This window comes from Scatophagus argus, chromosome 20 (assembly GCF_020382885.2).
Source record: "Scatophagus argus isolate fScaArg1 chromosome 20, fScaArg1.pri, whole genome shotgun sequence".
In the NCBI taxonomy this organism is placed as follows: domain Eukaryota; kingdom Metazoa; phylum Chordata; class Actinopteri; family Scatophagidae; genus Scatophagus; species Scatophagus argus.
Genome location: NC_058512.1, coordinates 15,081,883 through 15,103,213, shown reverse-complemented (window position 1 = coordinate 15,103,213; position 21,331 = coordinate 15,081,883). Strand labels below are relative to the sequence as shown.

The 21,331-nt window shown below is 37.4% G+C and overlaps 1 protein-coding gene across 1 annotated transcript in view; it reads left to right on the top strand.

The window, feature by feature from the left end:
* The window catches only part of lrrtm4l1 (leucine rich repeat transmembrane neuronal 4 like 1), a 41,208-nt gene extending 22,069 nt beyond the window's left edge, over window positions 1-19,139 (top strand). Inside the window, exon 3 of the mRNA XM_046375682.1 lies at window positions 18,133-19,139. Coding sequence (XP_046231638.1) covers window positions 18,133-18,198 — 66 coding nt within the window. The 3' untranslated portion in view covers window positions 18,199-19,139. The remainder of the gene's footprint in view (window positions 1-18,132) is intronic.
* The last annotated feature ends 2,192 nt before the right edge of the window (window positions 19,140-21,331 follow it).

The following is a 21,331-nucleotide window of genomic DNA, read 5'->3' as shown; positions in this document are numbered from 1 at the left end:
TAGCTCCTTAAAAATGGGTTGGAGGAAAGTTGAATCCAATAAGAACTGACATTCTTGTCTTCTATTATTTCAAATCGGTTCAAAGGAGTAACAGATCAACATTAATTAAGCCAATAAATTAACATAACAGTCCATTATTCATTCATTAATAATTTGGATGCAGGTAGAAAACTTTTTCTTTATTTTTATTATACTTTATTAATCCCAAACTGGGAAATTACTTCTCTGCATTTAACACATCACTGATTGAAACAGACATATGCAACATGCGGTGAAACACACAGGAGCAGTGGGCTGCCATTTCATGCACCTGGGGAGCAAATTGGGGGGGGGGGGGGTTAAATACCTTGCTCAAGGGCACATCAGCCAGTTAATAAGTCAATTTTTTTTCCTTTCAGTCTGGGGTGGAATTGAACCAGCGACCCTCAAGTCACGAGCTGCTTCTCAGATCTCAAGGCCACAGCTGCCCCAAAAAACTGCAATGTGCTAACTGCAGGTTCTGCTACATTATGCATTTCAGTGAACTAAAAACATGATAATATCATTCTTTTATGCTTATCAAGCAGTTACAGTGCAAAAGTGTCAACTGTATCACAAGGTCATCAGTTTGATATTATAAGATTGTCAGACACAACTTACTAGTGGTTTGACATAGTATAGTATAGTATCAAAGTATGGACTGTACATTTGGGTAACCCATACTTAGTGGCTATCAGATATGTCAAATACACTATTAATGGTACAGTATACAGTGTGATTAAATATGAACATTAGCTGCTTTTATAGTCTACTACTCATCCTTCTTTTAATTGACTATGACCTGTCACTAGACTGTTTTAGGTTCTTGCGATTGTATTACAGCGTTCTGTTTTTCCCTTCTACAAAGTTGTTTTTTTTTCTTTTAAAACAATGCTATTCATATGCTGTATAGTCCCCTTTGATGAGCTGATAAAACACAGTGGGTGTGCTTTATGAACTGATAAACTAGGTTAATAGTTAAAAATAACTGTTTGTTTCAGACAAAAATGTCTCTAGAAAGTAGCGGCTGCATTGGGAGCTGTGCAGAAAAAAAAAAGAAAACAATTCATGGCATTGTGTTGTTGACATATTGAGTTCTTCTATGATGTCTGACTGTATCTCAACAACAGTTACACTGAAGACCACTGTTTGGTGTCATTGCTTCCAGTACAACATCTGCATCATGTTCAAAGCCCAAATGGCACATTTCCCTCTTGCAAATGGAGATTAGTGTATGAGTTTTAATTTAAGACTGCATTCTCACTATCGGTTTCTGGAATGGTTGTATATGTATATTTTGGACAGTACAGTTTTCCATAATAAAAGAACAACATTAGTAAATGTTAAGGGAAATTCCAGTATTTTTAAAACTGTGTGTAAATGATTCACACTTAATAGAAGTGTTGGAATTGTTCCAGTCGGTCACTGCCGTCAGCTGCAACATGGCTCCAATATAATTCTCCAGGGCAGAGGTTGAATTGGAACCATTTTAGTTGTGACTCACTTACACACCAAAATATGTAAATATATGGCCCAGGTTTTAAACAGATCAGTTCAATGCAATATAATTAACATAAATCTGCTGTCTTTTAGTGTCATACTGTATATGTGGCCCATAATGACTTGATCTTGAGTTGTGAATGAAAATGTGTTTCAGACTGTGGTAATTGGGATTATACCTCGGAAGAAATAAAAATTAAAACAACTGGAAATACATTTCTTAAATATTGTTTTAGGTATTGGCAGTGATGACAAATCTTAAATTACTATCAGTTCCTGATTGGTGAAAACTGTAACAACTGAAAAGCAACAGCAGCAGTTAGTACTACTGTCAGTATTAGAACGTCTTTCTTTATCATTCTGCATTTTTAGTTTAAAGACTGTTTAACTTTATTTTTATTTCTTGGACCCATGCAACTACACCATAATTGTGTTTGCATTTTGCGGAAGCTCTGAAGAGTGGAATGACCATGTCCGAGTCAGAGAAAAATGGTCTTCCAAGTTAAACAGCAAAATACATAATCTGTTACTGCTCTCCAGATCAACACTTACAAGGCAGAATGACATACACCAATCTGCCACAACATTAAAACCACCTGTTTGATATTTTGTGGGTCCCCCTTGAGCTGACCTGTCAGGTGAAGGGACAGAGGACCTCAGGGGGTATTTTGTGGTGACCGGCATCAGAATGTAGGATGTAGTGAAATTATTTGACATTATCTTCCATGACAGTTGCAAACTCATGTTTTGCGTTAAAATGACTCCTTCATAAAGAATAGGTTCTTCATAGTCATGGTTACAATAATAACCACTTGGTTACGGTTAGAGAACGAGGGGGGAAAAGTCCCACCTTAACTCCCTACACGGACTAAGGCCCCACAACAACTTCACCTGACTTCCTTCTTCATCGACAAGATTCATAATCACTATGGCCACTGGAGGGCTTTGTCACTTAGATTAGTTTTTGGCCAGTTGCCATTATTTCCATGTCATTTTTCAAGGAATGACATGTCTGCTACATGTAGTATCACCAGACCCTGACATACGATACAGACTACCTGCAATTCAGTCTACGTACTCACTACTGAACAACTGAACACCCACATGAACTACTATTTAAGGCAGCTGGATTCACGAGAACCATCTGGCACGATAGAATAATGTGTAACTGCATCTCTGTGCAAACATGTTAGTTTAATGCTAAGAAAACAGCACTGAAAAAGTCCTTGTTCAAATGGATCTAAAACAAAATGAAATGAAATGAAGCTTGAATGCCAGATTTGTAGCGAGGTTAAATCTTTGGGAGTAAACTATGGATGGGGCCTGAAAATGTTGCCTGAATGGGGTGAGTGTGTAGTGAATCAATTTGGCCCTGATACATACAAACAATAGTTAAACCTCAAGGGAAAAAAAATCAGTGGATGCAAAGAAACACTTTCCAAACATACTAACTGAAAATACATTTATGTACAAATGTGTGTCGTGTATAATGTATGTGATGCCATGCATAGGAAAATAAATTTGGGAAAAGGTCATATCATACTAAGATGTGGTTATAAATATAAATCTATATAAGAAACATGGAACTATCATGTCATGCAGTGTTGACATGTTATAGACTAAACAATTAATTGTGATCAGCAGATTCATTAATAATAAAAATAATTGATAGTTATAGCCCTAAAGTAGTACTATCAAGATCCTATGATACATTTATGATACATGTGTTTCAAATTGAATTGAAACGTGTAAAACTTGTGTTTTCATACTCATGACATCAACAATCAAGAAAAAAATGGTCTAAGAAATCAGCCGTAGATGACTGAGATTGTGATTGTCTGCTGTCAGAGACTGAAACAGCAGATTTGCCAGTTCACGTCCCTCTCTGGTCTTTTCCTCAAGCACTCTCTGCCTCTTGGAGATACTGTGCCTGTACCTCTCTTTTCCCCTCAGACAGCTTTGAAGAGAGAAGGATGTCACACAGCCAGCCACAGCACTCACTACGCATGTCCCCTGGCTAATTTTCCCCTCCAGTTCCGTTCCACTTGACAGGCGTTCCTCCAAAAAACATTTAAAAGAACACTTTCATTTTCCGCTCCCTCTCCCCTTTACCTCATCAGTTTTAAGAAACCATCAAGAGCTTAAGTGCAAGCAGGCATTCACTGCAGAGAAATATCTCAATGAATATACAGTAGCTCTCATATTCCCGATTCCAGTTAAGTTCTTTGCTCTTTCCCCCAAATTTTTCCTTCCAGGCACTGAAAAAGCAGCTTTTAATTTGCACATCATGAAACCACTCTGGCCTTAAATTATTAAATTCATAATTTCTGTGATCAAGAAAGAGTTTTAAAAGATCGAATTATTAAGATTTTTTAAAGATAGCTTATTGAAAGCTTTTTCTTTCTGTTCAGCACAGTTAATAAAATTCCAGTATGCTATACTCAAGTGGGCGCAATATCATGCTGCTCCTGTCAGCCAATAAATGAACCACTATAATGGCAACCGAGGGATAATGAGGGAAAGATATATGTTATTCATTGCCTGGCTCAAGTGTTTTTCTGCTTGACAAAATAGAGAAAAGCTGAAAACATCTTAATTTGTGATCATTTAAAAATATGGACGGTGAGAACAGCTGCTCAGACAACAATGCCAGCAAACCTCTTGGGGAGCTTTTCTACTTATTCAGTGCAACAACCTCTTAACCATCTCAGAGGGGCAATTTCATGCCCTCTTCCCACAATTGCTGGGTCATCCTCAAAAGAACTCCTCCCTGCAGACGCTGTGCTAGATGATGATGTGCCGAAATGTTGTAAATGTGGCTTTTTTACCCCAGGCTTTCCTCCCTATCATACATGCAGAAATATAGTCATACATACTCAACACAAACCCCAATGAGTAGGGTATTATTAGCAGCATCTGGAGCTTGGCTTGGCCCTGCAGCTAAAACAAATAGGGATCCACTGTTTCAGTGGATAACAAAAAACACAGAGATAGAAGATTCTGTAGCAGATTTTTGAATTTGTGTATGCATCTTTGTTTGTGTCTTAGACTGAAGGGGAGAAGCAGCTCAGTGGCACCTTATATAAAAGATCCACCCCCTCTATTGCCCTAAATTAAATTTTATAATCTTCAACCTGCCCCCCTCCTCGTCTTGTCAGTGGCTTTGGCAGCCTCTGTGTACTTCATCCTCAGATAACAGTAGCATCAGCCCACCTTCTCTTGTTCTGTCAAAGACACACAAACATCATATTCTGCCAAAGCTGGCACCAATACGACCATGCACATTCTGAATGGGAATAAGTGTATCTAGCACTGCTGTGATATTACAACATTGCACAGTGTACGTGTAATTAACATGAACAACACACTTGCCTAAAGACAAACTCACAGAGACTCTTTACAGTGTAAGTGTATTTTTGCAAACTTTACACATAGGAAGTAGCAAAAATGTCAAAAGTTTTGATCAACCAACACACACCATTTCACGAAACTTCCAGCCCTGACAGAAAATTACTGAAAAAGAAGAAGATTTGGAATATCATGCAACAAACCTCTCTGGCTGAACTCAAACTGGGGGAATTACATTACATGATCAGCACCAGGATGTCCCAGGTGTACATTACTCTAACTAGGCAAATTGTTTTTTTTGTCTTTTGACCACTTAAAAGGATGGCATGACACCTTGAGACACTTTGTCACATGTTGCATAAATCACCCAAAACCTATCCTTTAAAGTCCCCTCCCAGTCAAAATTCATCTTTCGTATGTGTTGTTTTAAAACATAAGTAAGTCTGTGGTCATGCCAGTGGCTCTGTAAGTCTCTGCATAAGCACAGCAGTGTTTTGAACTAAGTGCTTACTTTTAACTTTTGTTTCCAACTGAGAGCCAACACAGTCTGAACAATGTAATAGTGAAATAAAAGCCTTTAGGAAATCAGTGGGGGAAAAAAAGAGAGGAAAGAAGGAGGCCTAATGCCACTCCAAGTGCTATTCATGTCATGATGAGGTTGTGGCTAATGTGCAGTCAGGCTCAAAGTGCCATGAAATCACCTCTATACGGAGAGAGCAGGGCTTCAGTTCTTTAAGGTTTACAGCAATGACCAGTTTATCCTAACTATTTGAGACAGAGATAAAGCTGTCTGTGCCTGACATATTGTTCTTCACAAGCTTTGAAACTGAGGAGTCCTTGAATGCTTAATTATTCTCTTGTGCTTTTCATAAATTTAACAGTAAGAGCCCCTCTTTAGTAGTTTATACTGTAATTATCAGAATTAGAAGAAATGTGCTGATTATATTTTATGGCCTGGTCTTGCATTTATGTTTTTGTTCTAAGTAGATTTTTTCCTTTGCTGAAGATGTATTGTATTTGCAGTATGTTTTTTTTCCTCTTGTCATTAATTTTAATTTCACAAGGCTCTGGCTCTTTCTCTACACATGTTTGAATTATTAAACTGCAGTTTCCAGTAGGGAGCAGAGACATTTTTGGAGATCACATATTTTTGAATGGTGCCCTATAGGCATAATGTTCACTTGCTGAAATCAGGCAGCAGCCACTGCCACCCACAGAGGCCACTCCTTTTTGTACAACAGAACAATGCTGCCTTAAGTTGCTGTTCTACTTAGAGTGACCCCTCTTAGTTCGAAAACTTAACTTGCCTTTGTAACAAGCCATGGTAAAAGAGGGAAACATGTAGAGAAAGATTTTTTTTCTTTTCTAAAGTTCTGATTGTCAGCTAGATCACATCTCAGCCACGAAACAGCACACCACACAAACAGTTTTTTTATAAGCTGACTTTCAGAATTAACTTATCAGCTCATAAATACATTTACATTTGCTCAGGGAGAAAAGTTTTGTCTGTTCCTATAGCAACCATTACTGCAACTCCTGTATCAGCAAAGGATGGTGTGCACGATGGATACGCCACTTGCTACAACAGCTTCTCTCAAACAGAAAGTGACAAACATGAATACAACATGAATGGTCAGATTCAAAAAAGATGAAAAAGGTGAAACCACAATTCAGTCTGATTTTAAGGTTAATGTCCAATTGTTTATATACTTTTTAAAAATGCTAAAAAAAAAAAAAATCAGGTTTGTGTAATCAGTGTTAGAGTTCATTGTACATAGTAGCTACAAGTACCGTGAAATACACAACCCCACAGTGCCAAAAGTACACAGAGAGATATATAAAGATGAACCAATATAGGGAAAGAATAGTAAACTAGTGGATGTAGTGACAGAAGGAACTGTGATATGCACAATACAGAAAACACAAAATGAAATGCAGATATGATGTGCCAGTATGTGACTACGATATGTACAGTACAAAAAGAATCTACTAAATTATTTATATCTGGTCGTGTTGTGTTACATGTATACTCTAGTGGCTGGATATATTTCACATGACTCTTATCAAAATGTATGATATTCAGTGTTTCTGTGGTGACAAATTCTTGGTTCAGACTTGAGGTTCCAAAATATGCAGTACTATCTAGCACAGGCTATTTTACCATTGTTTATTAGTCTTTCTGCATGAGTTCCTGATTAAATTTTTCTTTTTTCACATATTCCACCAAATTGAGTTCCCTTTCCTTTCACCAGTTTTTGTAAAAGGTAATGATGCGAGAAGCCCTTTAAGAGGTTACCCATCGTGAACTTAACAGCCTGTTATTTCATACATGTAGATATTAACAGAGCACCACTCAGAAGCTGTTCACTTAAATGCCAGTCTGAAGTTGTAAATTGCAGTGGGAGGGAAGGCAGTATTGTGCTGTGACAACAGAAATGCAATTAATGTTGTTATTTATGTCATAACAAAAGTTTTCCTCAGTTTATACATTTGTTATAGTTCGTTGTGGAGTTGGTGCTTTTCCTTCTCCTGTTTCTCATGTTTTTTTGTTTTTTTGAATGCTTAACAATAAGTCAGTGAGGATTTTATCATTGTATTTTTTGGAACAGGTCTACTCACTAGACACAGAACTTTGTGTGGTTTTAGGTTTATCCCAAGGCTTGTAATGAATATAGATGGTTAACTTCACAGTACCCTTTCAGTCCTAGCTAACATCATAATAGTGTTTTTACAACATGTATTGAAAAGTTCAAAGTATCTCTTTCATTATCATTATATCATTTGCATCCCATTTTCTGTCTGCGTGTAGTCGTTTTCTCATATGAATTGTGGACAGTATCCACAATCTGGTGATGCAAAAAGTATGCTATGGAAATTGTAGTGTTTTGTTGATTCGGCTCTTGCATTTTTAATTTCTGTAAATGACCCTTATTCTTCACCTGCAGATGTTTCCGGGTTTGCACTAGTTGCATGATAGCATGAACATCAACACTATAACCTGTTGTCTGACAACGGCACTTGGCAGCTGGCATGTCTGTCTGATGTGTGCTCCAGTTGAGTTGGACATTTGCATTCTCACGTACAGCTCCTCCAGGTAATATAAACAAGTTCAGGGTTTCAGTGTGTGAAAGGGCTTCATGACAATGTTACTAGTAGTTGCAGCACAGTGCTAATTGCACAACTGCACCCTCTGGCAAGTGTCAACAGCCACTCAAACAGGAGGGAAGAAAATGAACACGTCTCTTACAGCTATTTGGCAGTTCTTCAGGATCATGTTATATTATTTCAGAAAGTCACAGTTGATTTGGAACATGCAAACAGGATTTGCATGAAGAAATTTTAACAAAAGAATAAGAAGACAACAGTCACATGCCATGTAGTTTCCACTGGCGTCCAATGACATTAAACTCTGGAAAACACGTTTTTGTTACTGGCACTGCTTCAAGATGGCAGGTTTCCATTTGAAATTAAGCAAATGAATTAATTAAGCTAAACAAAATTGAAAAAAATAAAACCTGATTAAATTAAATTGTCCTTTTGGCTAGGGAACTAAAAACTAGAGGCCTAGTAGCCTAAATACAAAATTATGTTTGTGTTTTGTTGGATTAATAACAGTGCTCAGCCAGAGTTGTGTTTTATTTGGATACATTTAAATTTCATAGCATGTCACCACCACCCCTTCTAATTTTGTATAATGTGAGTTTTATGATGTCACATTCTATCCACTCATATCTAAGCCGGAAAACTTAAACTAATGAGAGATCATGAACATTTGGCCCTCACAGTTGCACAAAACATTAAGTGACACATCTATTTTTCCAGTTTTGGGATAAAAATTATACATCATCAAATAGGGAGACAGTTTCATGACATAATTGATAGAATCCAACCCTGATCCTTATAAGACTGATTGAAATCTTTGACAAGCAGCCTTTTGATTAAAAGGTCAGAGCCGTTTCAGATTTGGGGGTGGGGAAGCGTTTGAGTAACACTTCCCCCTCTTTCAACAAGTGCCAAAAACACAACTGAATGCAGCACCATTCAGTGAGTTTGGTCTCCTGTGATTTCAGATAATTTGCACCATTGTATTCAAATGCAAATGCTGTGTTCACACTATGTGAGAAAATTGTTTTATCCAGAGTGGATTGCATGAATGAGATGAATAGATGCAGATTTCCTGTTTGGAACTGAAACTGCGGCGTGAACAGGCACAATTTTGACATTTTGACCCCATTACACGAGTCATTTCAACTGTCTCATATTAAGATTAAAATACAGATTATATTTAGCACACTGAGTCGCATGTATGTGTCTCTGTTGGCCAGACGTAATATACACAAACCACCTTGGTTCTTCATGTTTGATAGCTGCCAAAACTGTCCGAGGAAGAATATCTGTCCTTTAGCAATTTATTTAAGCAATAACAGTTTGGCTGGATTTCAGTATGTCCCAAATGCTTCCGTGGTGCATTTAAATATGGCTTTTTGAAATTGGACAATTATCCATTTCACCCAAAATGCAAAGTGACTCAGAGTAAATGGGCTCAGTAACACTGATGACGTAAGTTAAAGTCCTGTAAAATTTAACTGATTTATCCAAGTTGTTTGGTTCTCTAAACTTAACCATAACTTCGGCCACATTTAAAGCAGCTTAAATCTCAATGCCAACACGTGAGTAAAATATATTTGTTATAACTACATCAATTTAGTGTGCATGTCAACCAATGTTTTTTTTTGTTTGTTTTTTTTTTACTGTTTGTATTAGCTGCTCTCAATATGTTGAAGTGAACTGGAAAACCCTGTCTTCTCCAGTGAAATACAAATTCACATTTTCCACAATGTTTCTACCAAATTAGACATTCATAATAATATTTTAATGTTACTCTGGCTTCTTCCCACAGTCCCAAAAACATGCACATTAGGATAATTGACTGCTCTACACTGAGTGTGTGAGCATGTGTGATTGTCTGTCTTTGTATCAGCCTTGTGATTGACTGGCGTCCAGTCCAGGAGGTAGCCAACCTCTTGCCCATTGTCAGCTCCCCATGACCCTGCACAGCAGATAGGCGGTATAGCAAATGGATGAATGAATGGATTGATTTCAAATGTTGCCCTTTCAGCTAACCCTTTTTCTACCATATCTGGTTTTTCTTTATCTTCAGCCAGCTGCTATCAAAAAGCTATCAGTACAGCCCTACAATATTTCCACTCACCAACATCTCTGCATGGTCAGAATTAATTACTTAAGTTACTGCATAGCATCATATAAACTACAGCAGCATTATTAGGAATAAACAGTGGCCTCTTTGAAAGGCCTAATTTGAGTTGACTAATTTGTATTTTAACTTTAATGAAATAAAGCTGCACCAATATCTGCCCTAACAGAATATAATTCATCATCTAAAAAGGTTTTTATCATGATCATTACATTGAGTCCATTTTAATTTACATCTTTCTTTCTTACTGATGCCAAAAAACCCTTCTGCAACTAGTGGCCAAAATTCTGTCCAGTAGAAATAATGGAATAATAAAAGTGTTTACAACAATTCTATCATACTTTATCATATTAAAATGCATAGTATTGTATTGCATCAAGACAGGCCTGAACTGAATTTCAATAAGCCAATAAGTAAAGATTTGAATTCCATATAAATATGCTTACTGAGTCAATGTTGGAAGCAAATGTACATCCCCAAACATACATGACATTTTCTCACATCACTGGCATTAAAAATGTTAGGTAAGACTGAGCACAAAGTAATAAGACATACTACTGCACACTTTTACACAATATTTTATGAAAAAAACCAAAACAGACTGTCTGACTGATTTCCTTGTGTGGTTTTGGTAATGAGTTATTCTATTAACATGATTAATTGAACCATCTCTGACCACAAAAATTATACACATGGACTCTCATATAGGGTGACTTTTCCTTTCTGCAACAACCTATTATTGTGTTATTTCATGCAGCAAGTCATTAGGGACTGTCAAATTCTTAACAGTTTAATTTCCCGTGTAAAAAATGATGGTCAACAATAGAAAATTAGACACATTTTGTGGCACCTTTGCACCTGTGATTGACAGCATAATGAGGCCTTTTACCTGCTACTCAGACATGACCCTCAATTTCCAAATTCGGCTGAGATGGCCAATGGGCTCGACAAACTTTTTTTTCTTTTTTAATCTAAAGAAGCATAGAAAGTCAGTTGTGGAAGCTGACTGCTCCTTGCTGAAAAAAGCTGAGGAAATGTACTGAGCTGAGATGAGAGGACCTGCAGGGAGCCAACATGACAAAAAGTGGAACCCCTGTGTTGCTCAGTTTCCAACTGGGCCCTTAAGGACATGTGGGAAAAGACAGAGATTTTGATTTGAACATAGATACAGTCTTATTGTACCGCAGTGTACGGTATAATAATAATGATAATATATGAAGACAGAAGTTGTCAGCTGTTAGAGGTTTTTCTACGGCATTTCTAGGAAAGCTAGATCCCTGACGTTGTGCAGGACTTCACAATGAACAGGACAGCTCTATCAGAATTTGAAGCTTTTTAAAAATCTAGTACCTTGATGTTTCAGGTATAACATTCACCTCTCTTTTAAATTTTGAAACTTTCTTAATTGAATTTCCAGGTAAAATTATTATATAAACCTTTGAATTCAAGGATTTGTCACACACAATGTAACAATGTGTGTAGTGAAATGTAATGTTGTATATTCTTCAGGCTTTATGAAAAGACTTGAAAAAAGGGGAAGAATGTGCTGTTCTCACTCAATGTCCTGCCCACAACACTGAGGAACATATGTAGAGTCTGTACTTCCTGTGGTGAGAGAGTGGAGCTTGAAGAATAAAAATCTTTTTCTTTCTCCTTATGAAAATCCAACAAATTTCTAGCCAATAAGGCATGAGAAATTATTGAACGCTCTCTTTGGTCTACATTTAATGCTCACTGCATTTATGTGTCACACCAGACTACAAACTGCAGACCTCTGACACCTGAAACCACAGTTCGAGTCAAAACTCCAGTTTTAGGCAAAATTTAGGTAACAAAAATTGAAATATTCCTTTAAGATTCCTGAAAACCCTCCTGACAGCACCAGAGAATAGACTGTATCTATGCTGGACAAAGTTAAGGTTAGGGACATATGGTTAAGGTTAGGGACATATACGTAAACATATAAATAAAAATGTGTAATTGATTTACATTACATTTCCCTTATAAAAGTATTTGCTTTTGCAAATAAGTTGTATATATATATAGACTTTCCAGGAGACGGGAAAGGGAAAAGCAAAGGAAGATGCAGCCAAAACTGCTGAGGCTAAAATGTCCTGACCTGCACAGATGATGAAGAGATGGAGAGAGTTCCTAAGTTTGAAAGAGAGACAGCTAAAGTGTGTGTGCTCTTTTATGTGTTGTAATGGAAAAAGCAGAGGAAGAGGAAAAGTGAGGTAATGAATACTGGTATCTAAGTTGGAAATATCCTTTTAATATCCTGTTGTGTATGATGCAATGCTGTCTTCTATTCTTGTAGTTCAAGTGTGTTCATGATTTCAGACCAGATAATCACTGAAGCTTTGTGTGATGAAACCTATTTCAAAAATTGTCAAAACTTAAAAAAAAAAAAAGCTGATATAAACCCTTTGATGTTTAGCAAGTCTACATGTGGTCTAGCAACACAAGCAGCAGGGACTTTAAAGCACAGGAACTATTAATTTTATTATAACTATAACTAGCTATAACAAAAGAGAAAAAAACCCTCCCATAAACAACATTCATGAAAAGATTTAGTTCATTCATACAATACATTAGTGGGATAACATGAATTAGGGATTTTTTTTTTTTTGTTCCAGACATGTAAAACAGAATTTATTGCACTGCACATGATATATACAGAGAGACGCTTTGGGAAAATGGGGGGAAAAAAAACCTTTTGCCACTAATGTGGTCATCCATCACCTGCATAAATCACAATCATCATAAATCATATTCTTCAAGCACAGATGAACATGCATGTTCGTGAACTTACATAAATATGCACACACTACGAGATTTCATCAGGGACATACTCATTTTGCTTCCGCCACTACTCACCAGAGCACATTTCTTAGGGGAGATCTCTGAGCTCTACCTTTAAACTACAGTTTGTATCTCTAGCTTCATGCACACATGCACACACACACACACACACACACACACAATATCGCTATCTGTTTAACTTCAGTGATGCTCTTTTACAGCAGCCTACTCTCACTATAGCCCACTTATATGTAGGTTACTATATCCTCACTTCTAATGAAATACACTTTGTGTTGTCAGAGGCAGGGAGTCACCCAACACATACACATTTCCATAATAACATTTAAAAATAAATTAGACCTACTTAAAAATATACAGGTAGTATACTCATATAAGCATTTGCTGTCTTGTAGTGATTCTCACAGTACAAAATAGTTGATGAAGTTATCACAATGAGGTGTTTAGAATTAAACAAAAAGGTTATATTCACTGCACATCCATTGATTACATGTAAATGATGTATCTGTAGTATTATATCCATACAGCGTGCTCACCATCTCAGTTATTGTTAGTCTCCAAATTTTGTAATGCTGTCACTGCAATGCCTGCATTTTAAATCTAAGTCATAAAGTAAGGCTGGAGGCAAAATATTGCACTTGCTGTCAAGATTTATGTATTCATACATTCAAGCTCTCAGCACTGATATTAATCTGAGTACATATTATTTATGTATTTAAAAAGAGATGGGTGGGATGCATTTTAACAGAAACAAATATTTTGCACACAATAGTATAAGCATATGACTCTATACTTTTTAATTTATACATGACATATCCTCCCAGATGTTTGTAGAAATAATTATAATTTTAATAATTTAAGTTTTAATTTTTCCATGACACATGTATTGCAATATTCTTTGTTGTGTTAATAGCCAGGCCTGATTGTTGTGACACTGCTGACAACAAAATTAGAAGCATTTAATGAATGTCTTTTTGTATAGGAGGAAGTCCATTCATTTGTCTTTTATTTCTATTATTAAGACATGATCCCATTACTGCAGACCAACTTCTGCTGATGTTTAGACGTTTTTATTCAAAGTTGCCTTTTCACTGTTATGTTCTTCTACCAGCTAGTGAAACACCAACATCATGAAAGAAATATCCCTTGGTTTTGATTAATCAGAGGATTGAATATGTGTTTGTGTTGCAGACAGAGAGAGAGAATATAAGTGTCTGTGTTTGCAAAGATCAAGAAAGCTTATACAGGCACCAGCTCCCCAGAAAGAGTTTTCTTGCATAATTGTTGGTTTTCCTGAAGCGGAAATAAGCTCGGATGCGGTGATATAATTTGCCGCAATTTGTCTGCATCATATGTGGAGATTGGACCTGATCCATGTCTGACATGAACACACAGACTCTTACACACAGAATGTAACACAGATATAAAAACATACCTATGCACGCACACACGCACACGTATAGATATACTGTATAGAATATTTTAATTGTCTCAATGAATTTGCTATTCACAAAGACATGATAAATTCAGCCTATTTCCTGTCGTCTGCTTCTCTTTTCTTGGTCTTTAGGGAAAGAAGACAACAGGAAACTTCACACGAACATATAGGCAATGGGGTGGGGAGAAGGAACAGGGTAATTGGAGCCCTGAGTGGAGAAAGAGGCTTGTGATCCCTTTGAGAGTGGCTGGCATATGTCTGTGTTACTTCCAGCTGTCCTGACTGAGAGCAAGCTAATTACATCATGTTTGCATCCTGCTAATTAGAAGCCTAATTAAAAACACATAAAGGAATCAGAGGGGGTGGATGAAAGTCAGGACAGTCCTGGACATGTAACATGTGTTCTTTAAAACAGCAGAATTTAGACTCTGAGAATGGTATTTATAATTTGTACCCTTTAAATATATGATCTGGAACATCTCTGCAATAAAATGTCGAAAAACGGATAGACTTCCTTAATATATTTTGTTGAGTTAGGTGCTTTTTTCTATTATCCAGAATGTTTCCAACAATGTTCAAACCCAGAGAAACCTGTCATTTTATTTAAACTAGCAGTGCTTTTCGATCGACTGTCGCAACTTTGAGGAGAGAGTTAGAGAGTGAGGAAGGAAGACAGTGAATGTGACTAAGCATAACTCAAATAACATTCAAAACATTACCTCATCTTTAAACATTTCTGCCTGAGCCAAATAGGTTTTCATTAGCAATATTGGTTGATTTTATGCCCTCTAAAACACTGGTTGGTCTTGTTGTGATCTTCACTGCTTCGAGTCCATCATTTATTTTCTCGGGTGTCCTCGGTGACTAAATGGCAAAGGGATTTGGTACTTTGTTCTGATGCCTACTTAAAGGGCGCAATGCCAAATAATGTGTCCATTACCAGGAGTTTATGCACAACTTGAGGAAGATAACTTAATCAGTGTTTTTCGTCCATTTTGCTTTCAGAATCTATCTTGGTATCACCTGAGGTTTTGACTTCTACTTGGAACGATCCTTCAAATCCCTCAAGGTTCCTTTGCAATAAAAACATTCTTCAATACCTCACTAAACAGGATGAAAATTTAGATTCGACTTGGTAATGGAAGATATTTCTAGTCTGCTAAGCTCTGGCTCAGCTATGAGCTCAACTATGAGCCAGAAAGCTAATGTTATGCTAATAAGAATCAAAGCCAATATATTATGTCAGGTTGACAAAAAGTAAATATAAATTGATAGTGTGTTTAAAAACAAGACTATCAAGCTATACAGCCATGTCATTGTCTCCAAATCCATGCCATAGTGCATGTGTAAACACAACACTGCCTGTGGGGCGGCACACGATTCACAACAGAAAGTGGATGGTAAACATCCTTTTTCTCTATGATATGATAAAGCACACTCAGAGTGAAGATAAATCTGAATTTCAGTATGCATCTTGACAACTGTTGGCTTGTCGCTATTAGTCCTGGTGTTTCTGCTGACTGGGGCAGAGGAGCTTCCTTGTAGCCAAGTGGCATAAGTTCTCTGAGGTCTTGGCCAGTATTAAAAGCCAACAGCTTCACTTCTACCACATGTGACCACACTGCATTGATGGGAGGGAAGGACCCCTGATCTTAATATTTTCCAAGTTTATCCTGGGCTTTTGCCAGCTTGTCATAACTCCCACTTTGGCTAAAACCTTGGCCTTGCTTTTAGAGATGATAACACTCCCCTACTTTGAGAGTTTTCAAAGACTGCCACAGGCAGGTGGAGGATAATTTCTCCTTCAGATGCATAGGGAACGCTGCTAGATTGTAAAAGGCCAGTAGTATTGTGTTCAGAAGAGAAGCACGTGTCCCTTATGACACATGGAAAAACATCCTCAAGACTGTGCAGCAGCACATCTTCTTGACTGGCATCAAGGAAGCGAGCTAGTGGACACTTAAACATTATAGTCATTAGTTAAAATTGCCAGACATACCATATAAACAAGAGTCTTAATGCCAGGGCACAAACCATTAGTAGTTGTATTGGGGCAAAGCATGTTTATAACACTAATTATACTGAGTAATGACAAATTTAAGTGGGGAGATGATCCACTGATTTCATCATTTATCCCCCCCCCCCCACATCATAGGATGAAGTGTTTCTGTTTAGGGGTGTATGTCTGCCTGTTCAGAGGCTTGTGTCTGCTTCTGTGTGTGTGTGTGTTCCTTGCTTCACAGTAATGTAATGCACGTGTTCACAGCACTTCCTGAGCTTTTGCTGTGAGTTGTTTCTGTTTTTGTGCTCTGTTGGAATTGTCTGAGGGATGACGATTTGTGCAGCTGTCTTCACTTCACTCACATCCACCTGAGACGTAGATAAAGAATTGAGGGAGGGCTTATCAGCCTGTTTGATAACATTTAAATAAAACTTCTGCTCAGGGCGTACTCATCTGAGCCCTATGTTACAGAGATATGCTTCACACCAACAACAATCTTAGCATGAGCAGCATAAAGTGAGGCGGGAAAATTGTGACCAGGTTCTGAAAGCTTTAGAGCTCGCTCAGCCTGGCAAAATTCACAGTGTTTTTTTTTTTATTAAGGCAATGTGGATTTACCTTTAAAAGGTTAAGTTGGAGACTTTTTTTACAGCGCAAAATGCTCAGAGGCAAACAAAATATGTGGTCTGAGAGTGCCTCTGCCTCATTCAGTGTGGAGATCAATCCAAAGCTTGTGGCTCTTAAATGGGAGTAAAATGTCAAAATTTCTTACTAATTTACAACATCTCAACAAGCTGGAGTTGACCTGTGGGAAAGGACTGACATTTAAAGGTCCTGAATCATTCACTGTCATGGTTGCAAATTTACTGTTTCTAGTGATACAAATAGACTATGTGACAGGAACAAGCCTGTTTATCTCATGAAAGTAAACTGAGCAAATTCAATTCACATTGAGCCATGCTATGTTTGCATCATTAAAAACATACCAAAACATAACACAATGTTTAATTCATCACCTTACATTTACATATGGCTGCATAGTCAGATTCTTTGCATCCTTTTACAGCATTTGGAAATTAAGAGCAAATCTGGTCACTCTTCCAACAGCCCAGTCTGTCAGTATGGCTGTTGCCTAACTTAAGAAAATGCTCCATACTATAAATCTGGTCCCTTTGAAGTAATCTGAAAATATCTATCTATCTACTACATAAAATGAATTTAAACATCTACAAGTACAGCATGAAGTAAATGTACAATATCCATGAAAAAATGTGCCATCTCTTGTTGGCATGTGATGTGTAATTAAGTTACCTACACTGAAATACTTATTCCAGTCATTGGTCATGTGCCGCACCGTCCTTGACTAAAGGTTAATTGAAATATCTGTTGTTGCAAGCAACATGACATAAGGTACCAAAATGCTGAGGTACGCAGGTTCAATTTAACACATTTTTATATTTGATTATTTCAGCTTTGACTGACATTTTCAAAACGAACACTTGTGAGAGTTCTCTGTGCTGGGCTTTCATTAAATCTCTGTACGACATTAGGGGAAGTCACTCCAGCCTTCTAAGCTATCTAAGCACACGGGATTCCATCATTTGCTTAATTGCTTACCCTAATTTTCTTTGCTGGCACTGTCACAGCCCCATTGTACTGTTATCAAATCACTGGGCACTGTAATTAACTTTACATTGTAACCACCACCTCGGTGATTGCCACAGACCAGCTGTTAAATGGTCCTAACTTTATTGTTTTCTTTTTTTTTCTACCCCTTTTCTCTTCTTTCAGAATGAATATACGTGTCCACGTCCCCTACCTGGTGCCTGGCTGGGAGATTTGCCTACCATCCATTAATCCCAAAAAAAGGAACTGCTTTGGCTGGTGCAGCCAACCATGTTGAAACAGGGATACAGAAGAAAGACATATGCAGACAACCCATCAGGATCCTACTCCCATAATTCTCATTCATGGATACATTCAAAATGGTCCTCCATGCTATCAAGGACAAGAGGAAGAGGAGATAACACCATCCTTTTTTTTCTTTTAAGATTTTCTAATGTCTTTACTTTTTGGCCAGTGGTCTTTGGTCATCAGCTTCTCTGCATTCCATCACGCTTTATCACTACACAAGCACTGAGACAGATGGTTGCAGCAATGCAGTCCTATGGTGAAAAGCAGAGCCTTAGAAGACTCATGAGCATTAATGGATGGTTATTACCAACATGGGAGGCTTATTGTATAAACTACAATAGCTTATTGTCTCCATGAGGACAACGTGGCACTGTTTTAAACAAAAGAAAAAGACTGTACACATGTAAGAGGCTTTAAAAAGTATAAACTGAGCAATGAATCACTGATGAAAATGCACCGAACAAGTGGCTTTGACTTCTCTGCTAACACAGCTGTGTATAATGTAAAGTGAGTTTCCATATTTTTATTCCATATGAAGCATCATATTATCATCTTTCAATACTTTTTTAAAGACTAATCAAAGGCTAGGATGGTGTAAATGTGCCTCACTGGAGCAGAAAATTGTGAAAGGAGTCACTGAACTTCTGTGCACCGTCAGTAAAGACGAATCAGGTGGATTTCGAGTCAGCAGCTGGAAGATTGTTTGAAGTCTGAGAAAAGCTGCCAGAGGAAAGAAAACCATCTCCCAGCCAGTGACTCTTAGTTAAGTTTTTGTTTGTTTTATTTTAATTTTGTTTTCCTAATTTGTTTCTAATTGCAATCAAACTTTGACTATCTAGTTTGATTTGGAGGACAGAAAGGCCAATAATCAGAAGCAGGAGAAGGAAAAAAAAAAAAAAAAAAGCTCCTATCAAGGGTAAAATGTAATTTTCTGAAATTATAATGTTGTTAATGTTGTACTTTATGAATATGTGTTTCTGCCATTTTCAACACCAAATACCAAAGAGCCAAATGGAGCATTTTTGGCTTAAGGCTCTCCCAACAATGGAGCTATAACAGATCTAGGACTTACTCTCTTAAAAGAAAAGAAAAAAACAAAAAAAAAAAAAAACAAAACAAAAGAAGCCTCAACTTCCCTCACGTTCAAGCAGTGCTCCATTACCGAATTTGGCTTTTTTCATGTGTGTAATGTGTTACGTCTTTGTGAACAATCAATCTTACAATGACAGTCTTCAGGAGGAAGATCCCGTCTGAAAGACAATTCTGAGCACTGCTTACATTTTATGACTCATGTTGAATACCCGCTTCACCTTCCTCAAAATAATCAGCCTGTCTCTTCCCTCGAAGAGACTGCAGATGTTGCTGTGTGTGGATTCATGTGTGCTTGTGTTTCATTTGTTATGAGTTCTTAATTATATTTGATACGCATTGACTTGTGAATTGTTTGTTTCAACCATCAAACATACAGTAATCTTTCTACGCCAGAAAACGATAATTTTTCTATTGTAAATTTCTGCTTTCCCCCCTTGAATTTGTTGATATTTAGTAAGCCGCTGTATTCTTTGTTCACTTTCAACAGTATGTTTTATAATGAAAATAATGACTTTATTGGTGACAAATATGAATCGGTCAAATTAAAACATTCATCATTCATTTTTTGTGCTCAAGTTCTGTGTGTGTCTATAAAGCATTTTTTTTTTTTTCTGTGTGTGCACTTGCTTTCCACTGTAAATTAATAAGCTTGTACCTTGCTCCAAGTTTCCTTTCACTCGCGATGGAGTCTGTCCTATTCCCTACCGTGACAAGGCTGTCATGTCAACATTAGCCTCATTAATTTAGAGAGCAGAACATCGATCTCCCTTCGACTGTGCTGTTCACGGTGATGCTCAGTGTGAGCCCCACCAGCCCTCTAATTACGCTTCTTGTGTAATGTGTTGCATATCTCAGGAGGGAGTCCTGCTTAGTGAATTTGCTCCATGTTCGCTGCACTTGGAACATGTCAAGCTGTCAGCTCATAGATCCAGATGGCCAATCTGCCCGGCACTCCCTGTGGTATTTTCACACACTCGTCTTTACCTACCTCCCCCTGCTACTACATTTCTCCCCTTGCTCATCTCATCCTCCTCTCTATGGGTGCCCACATCTTACTCATTCTCAGTTTCTTCCCATTATTTATGACGTCTTTGGTCTTCTGTATTTCAGTTTCACTTTCTTCGCTGCTTCCTTCCCATCTATCTAGAAGCATCAGTTCATTCAAATTGCAGAGATTTTTCCTCTTATCCGTAGTGGTATCTAGAATTGCAGATTGTTTCAGTTTTACACCCATTTGCTGATAAATGGGATGAACAAAATTGTGGACCAACAAAATAATGATCATATTATTTATGGCCAGAGTGTTGTATTTGACTACACCGGTTTCAGCAAGAACTACCTAATAAAATGGCAAATTTGATTACAATTTCACTTGCACTCTGAGAGTGAATGAAATTTTGGTTGTGGTTGTCAAAGTAATGAAAAACAACATTTAGTCCCTGTGAGAGTGCTGGTAGTAAAGTCTGTGGGCTATCTAATACACAGATGTGAGTCCATTCACCTCCATTGTATTTGGGTGGCAAGAGGAACCCCTGGGCACATAAATCCGAAAATATCTGTGCAATTAATCAACGCACTGTTTCTGATGGCAGACATTACAGACCAACATGCAGTAAACATGCAAAAACAAGAGGAGATGACACGTACCTAAATGTCTTCAACTGATAATTATCTTCAATTAATCCATGTCTTATTATTATTTTTGTTGTTGTTGTTGTTGTTGTTGGTGATTATAAATTAATCATTCATGTTGAGAGATGCATTCATATTTGAAAACACTCATGTCTAAAAACAGTATTTTGGAGGGATTTCTGCTTGAAGATCCCCAAAATAACCTGATTCACAGCCACATAAATTAACTATTTTCATCATCCCTTAATCACCTAAGTCTTCTTTAAATCAAAAATTCTAAAAAATATCTTGGTTCCAGTCTCTTGAGTGTGAGGACTGTCCACTGAATACATTTGGGTCTTGGACTGCTGCT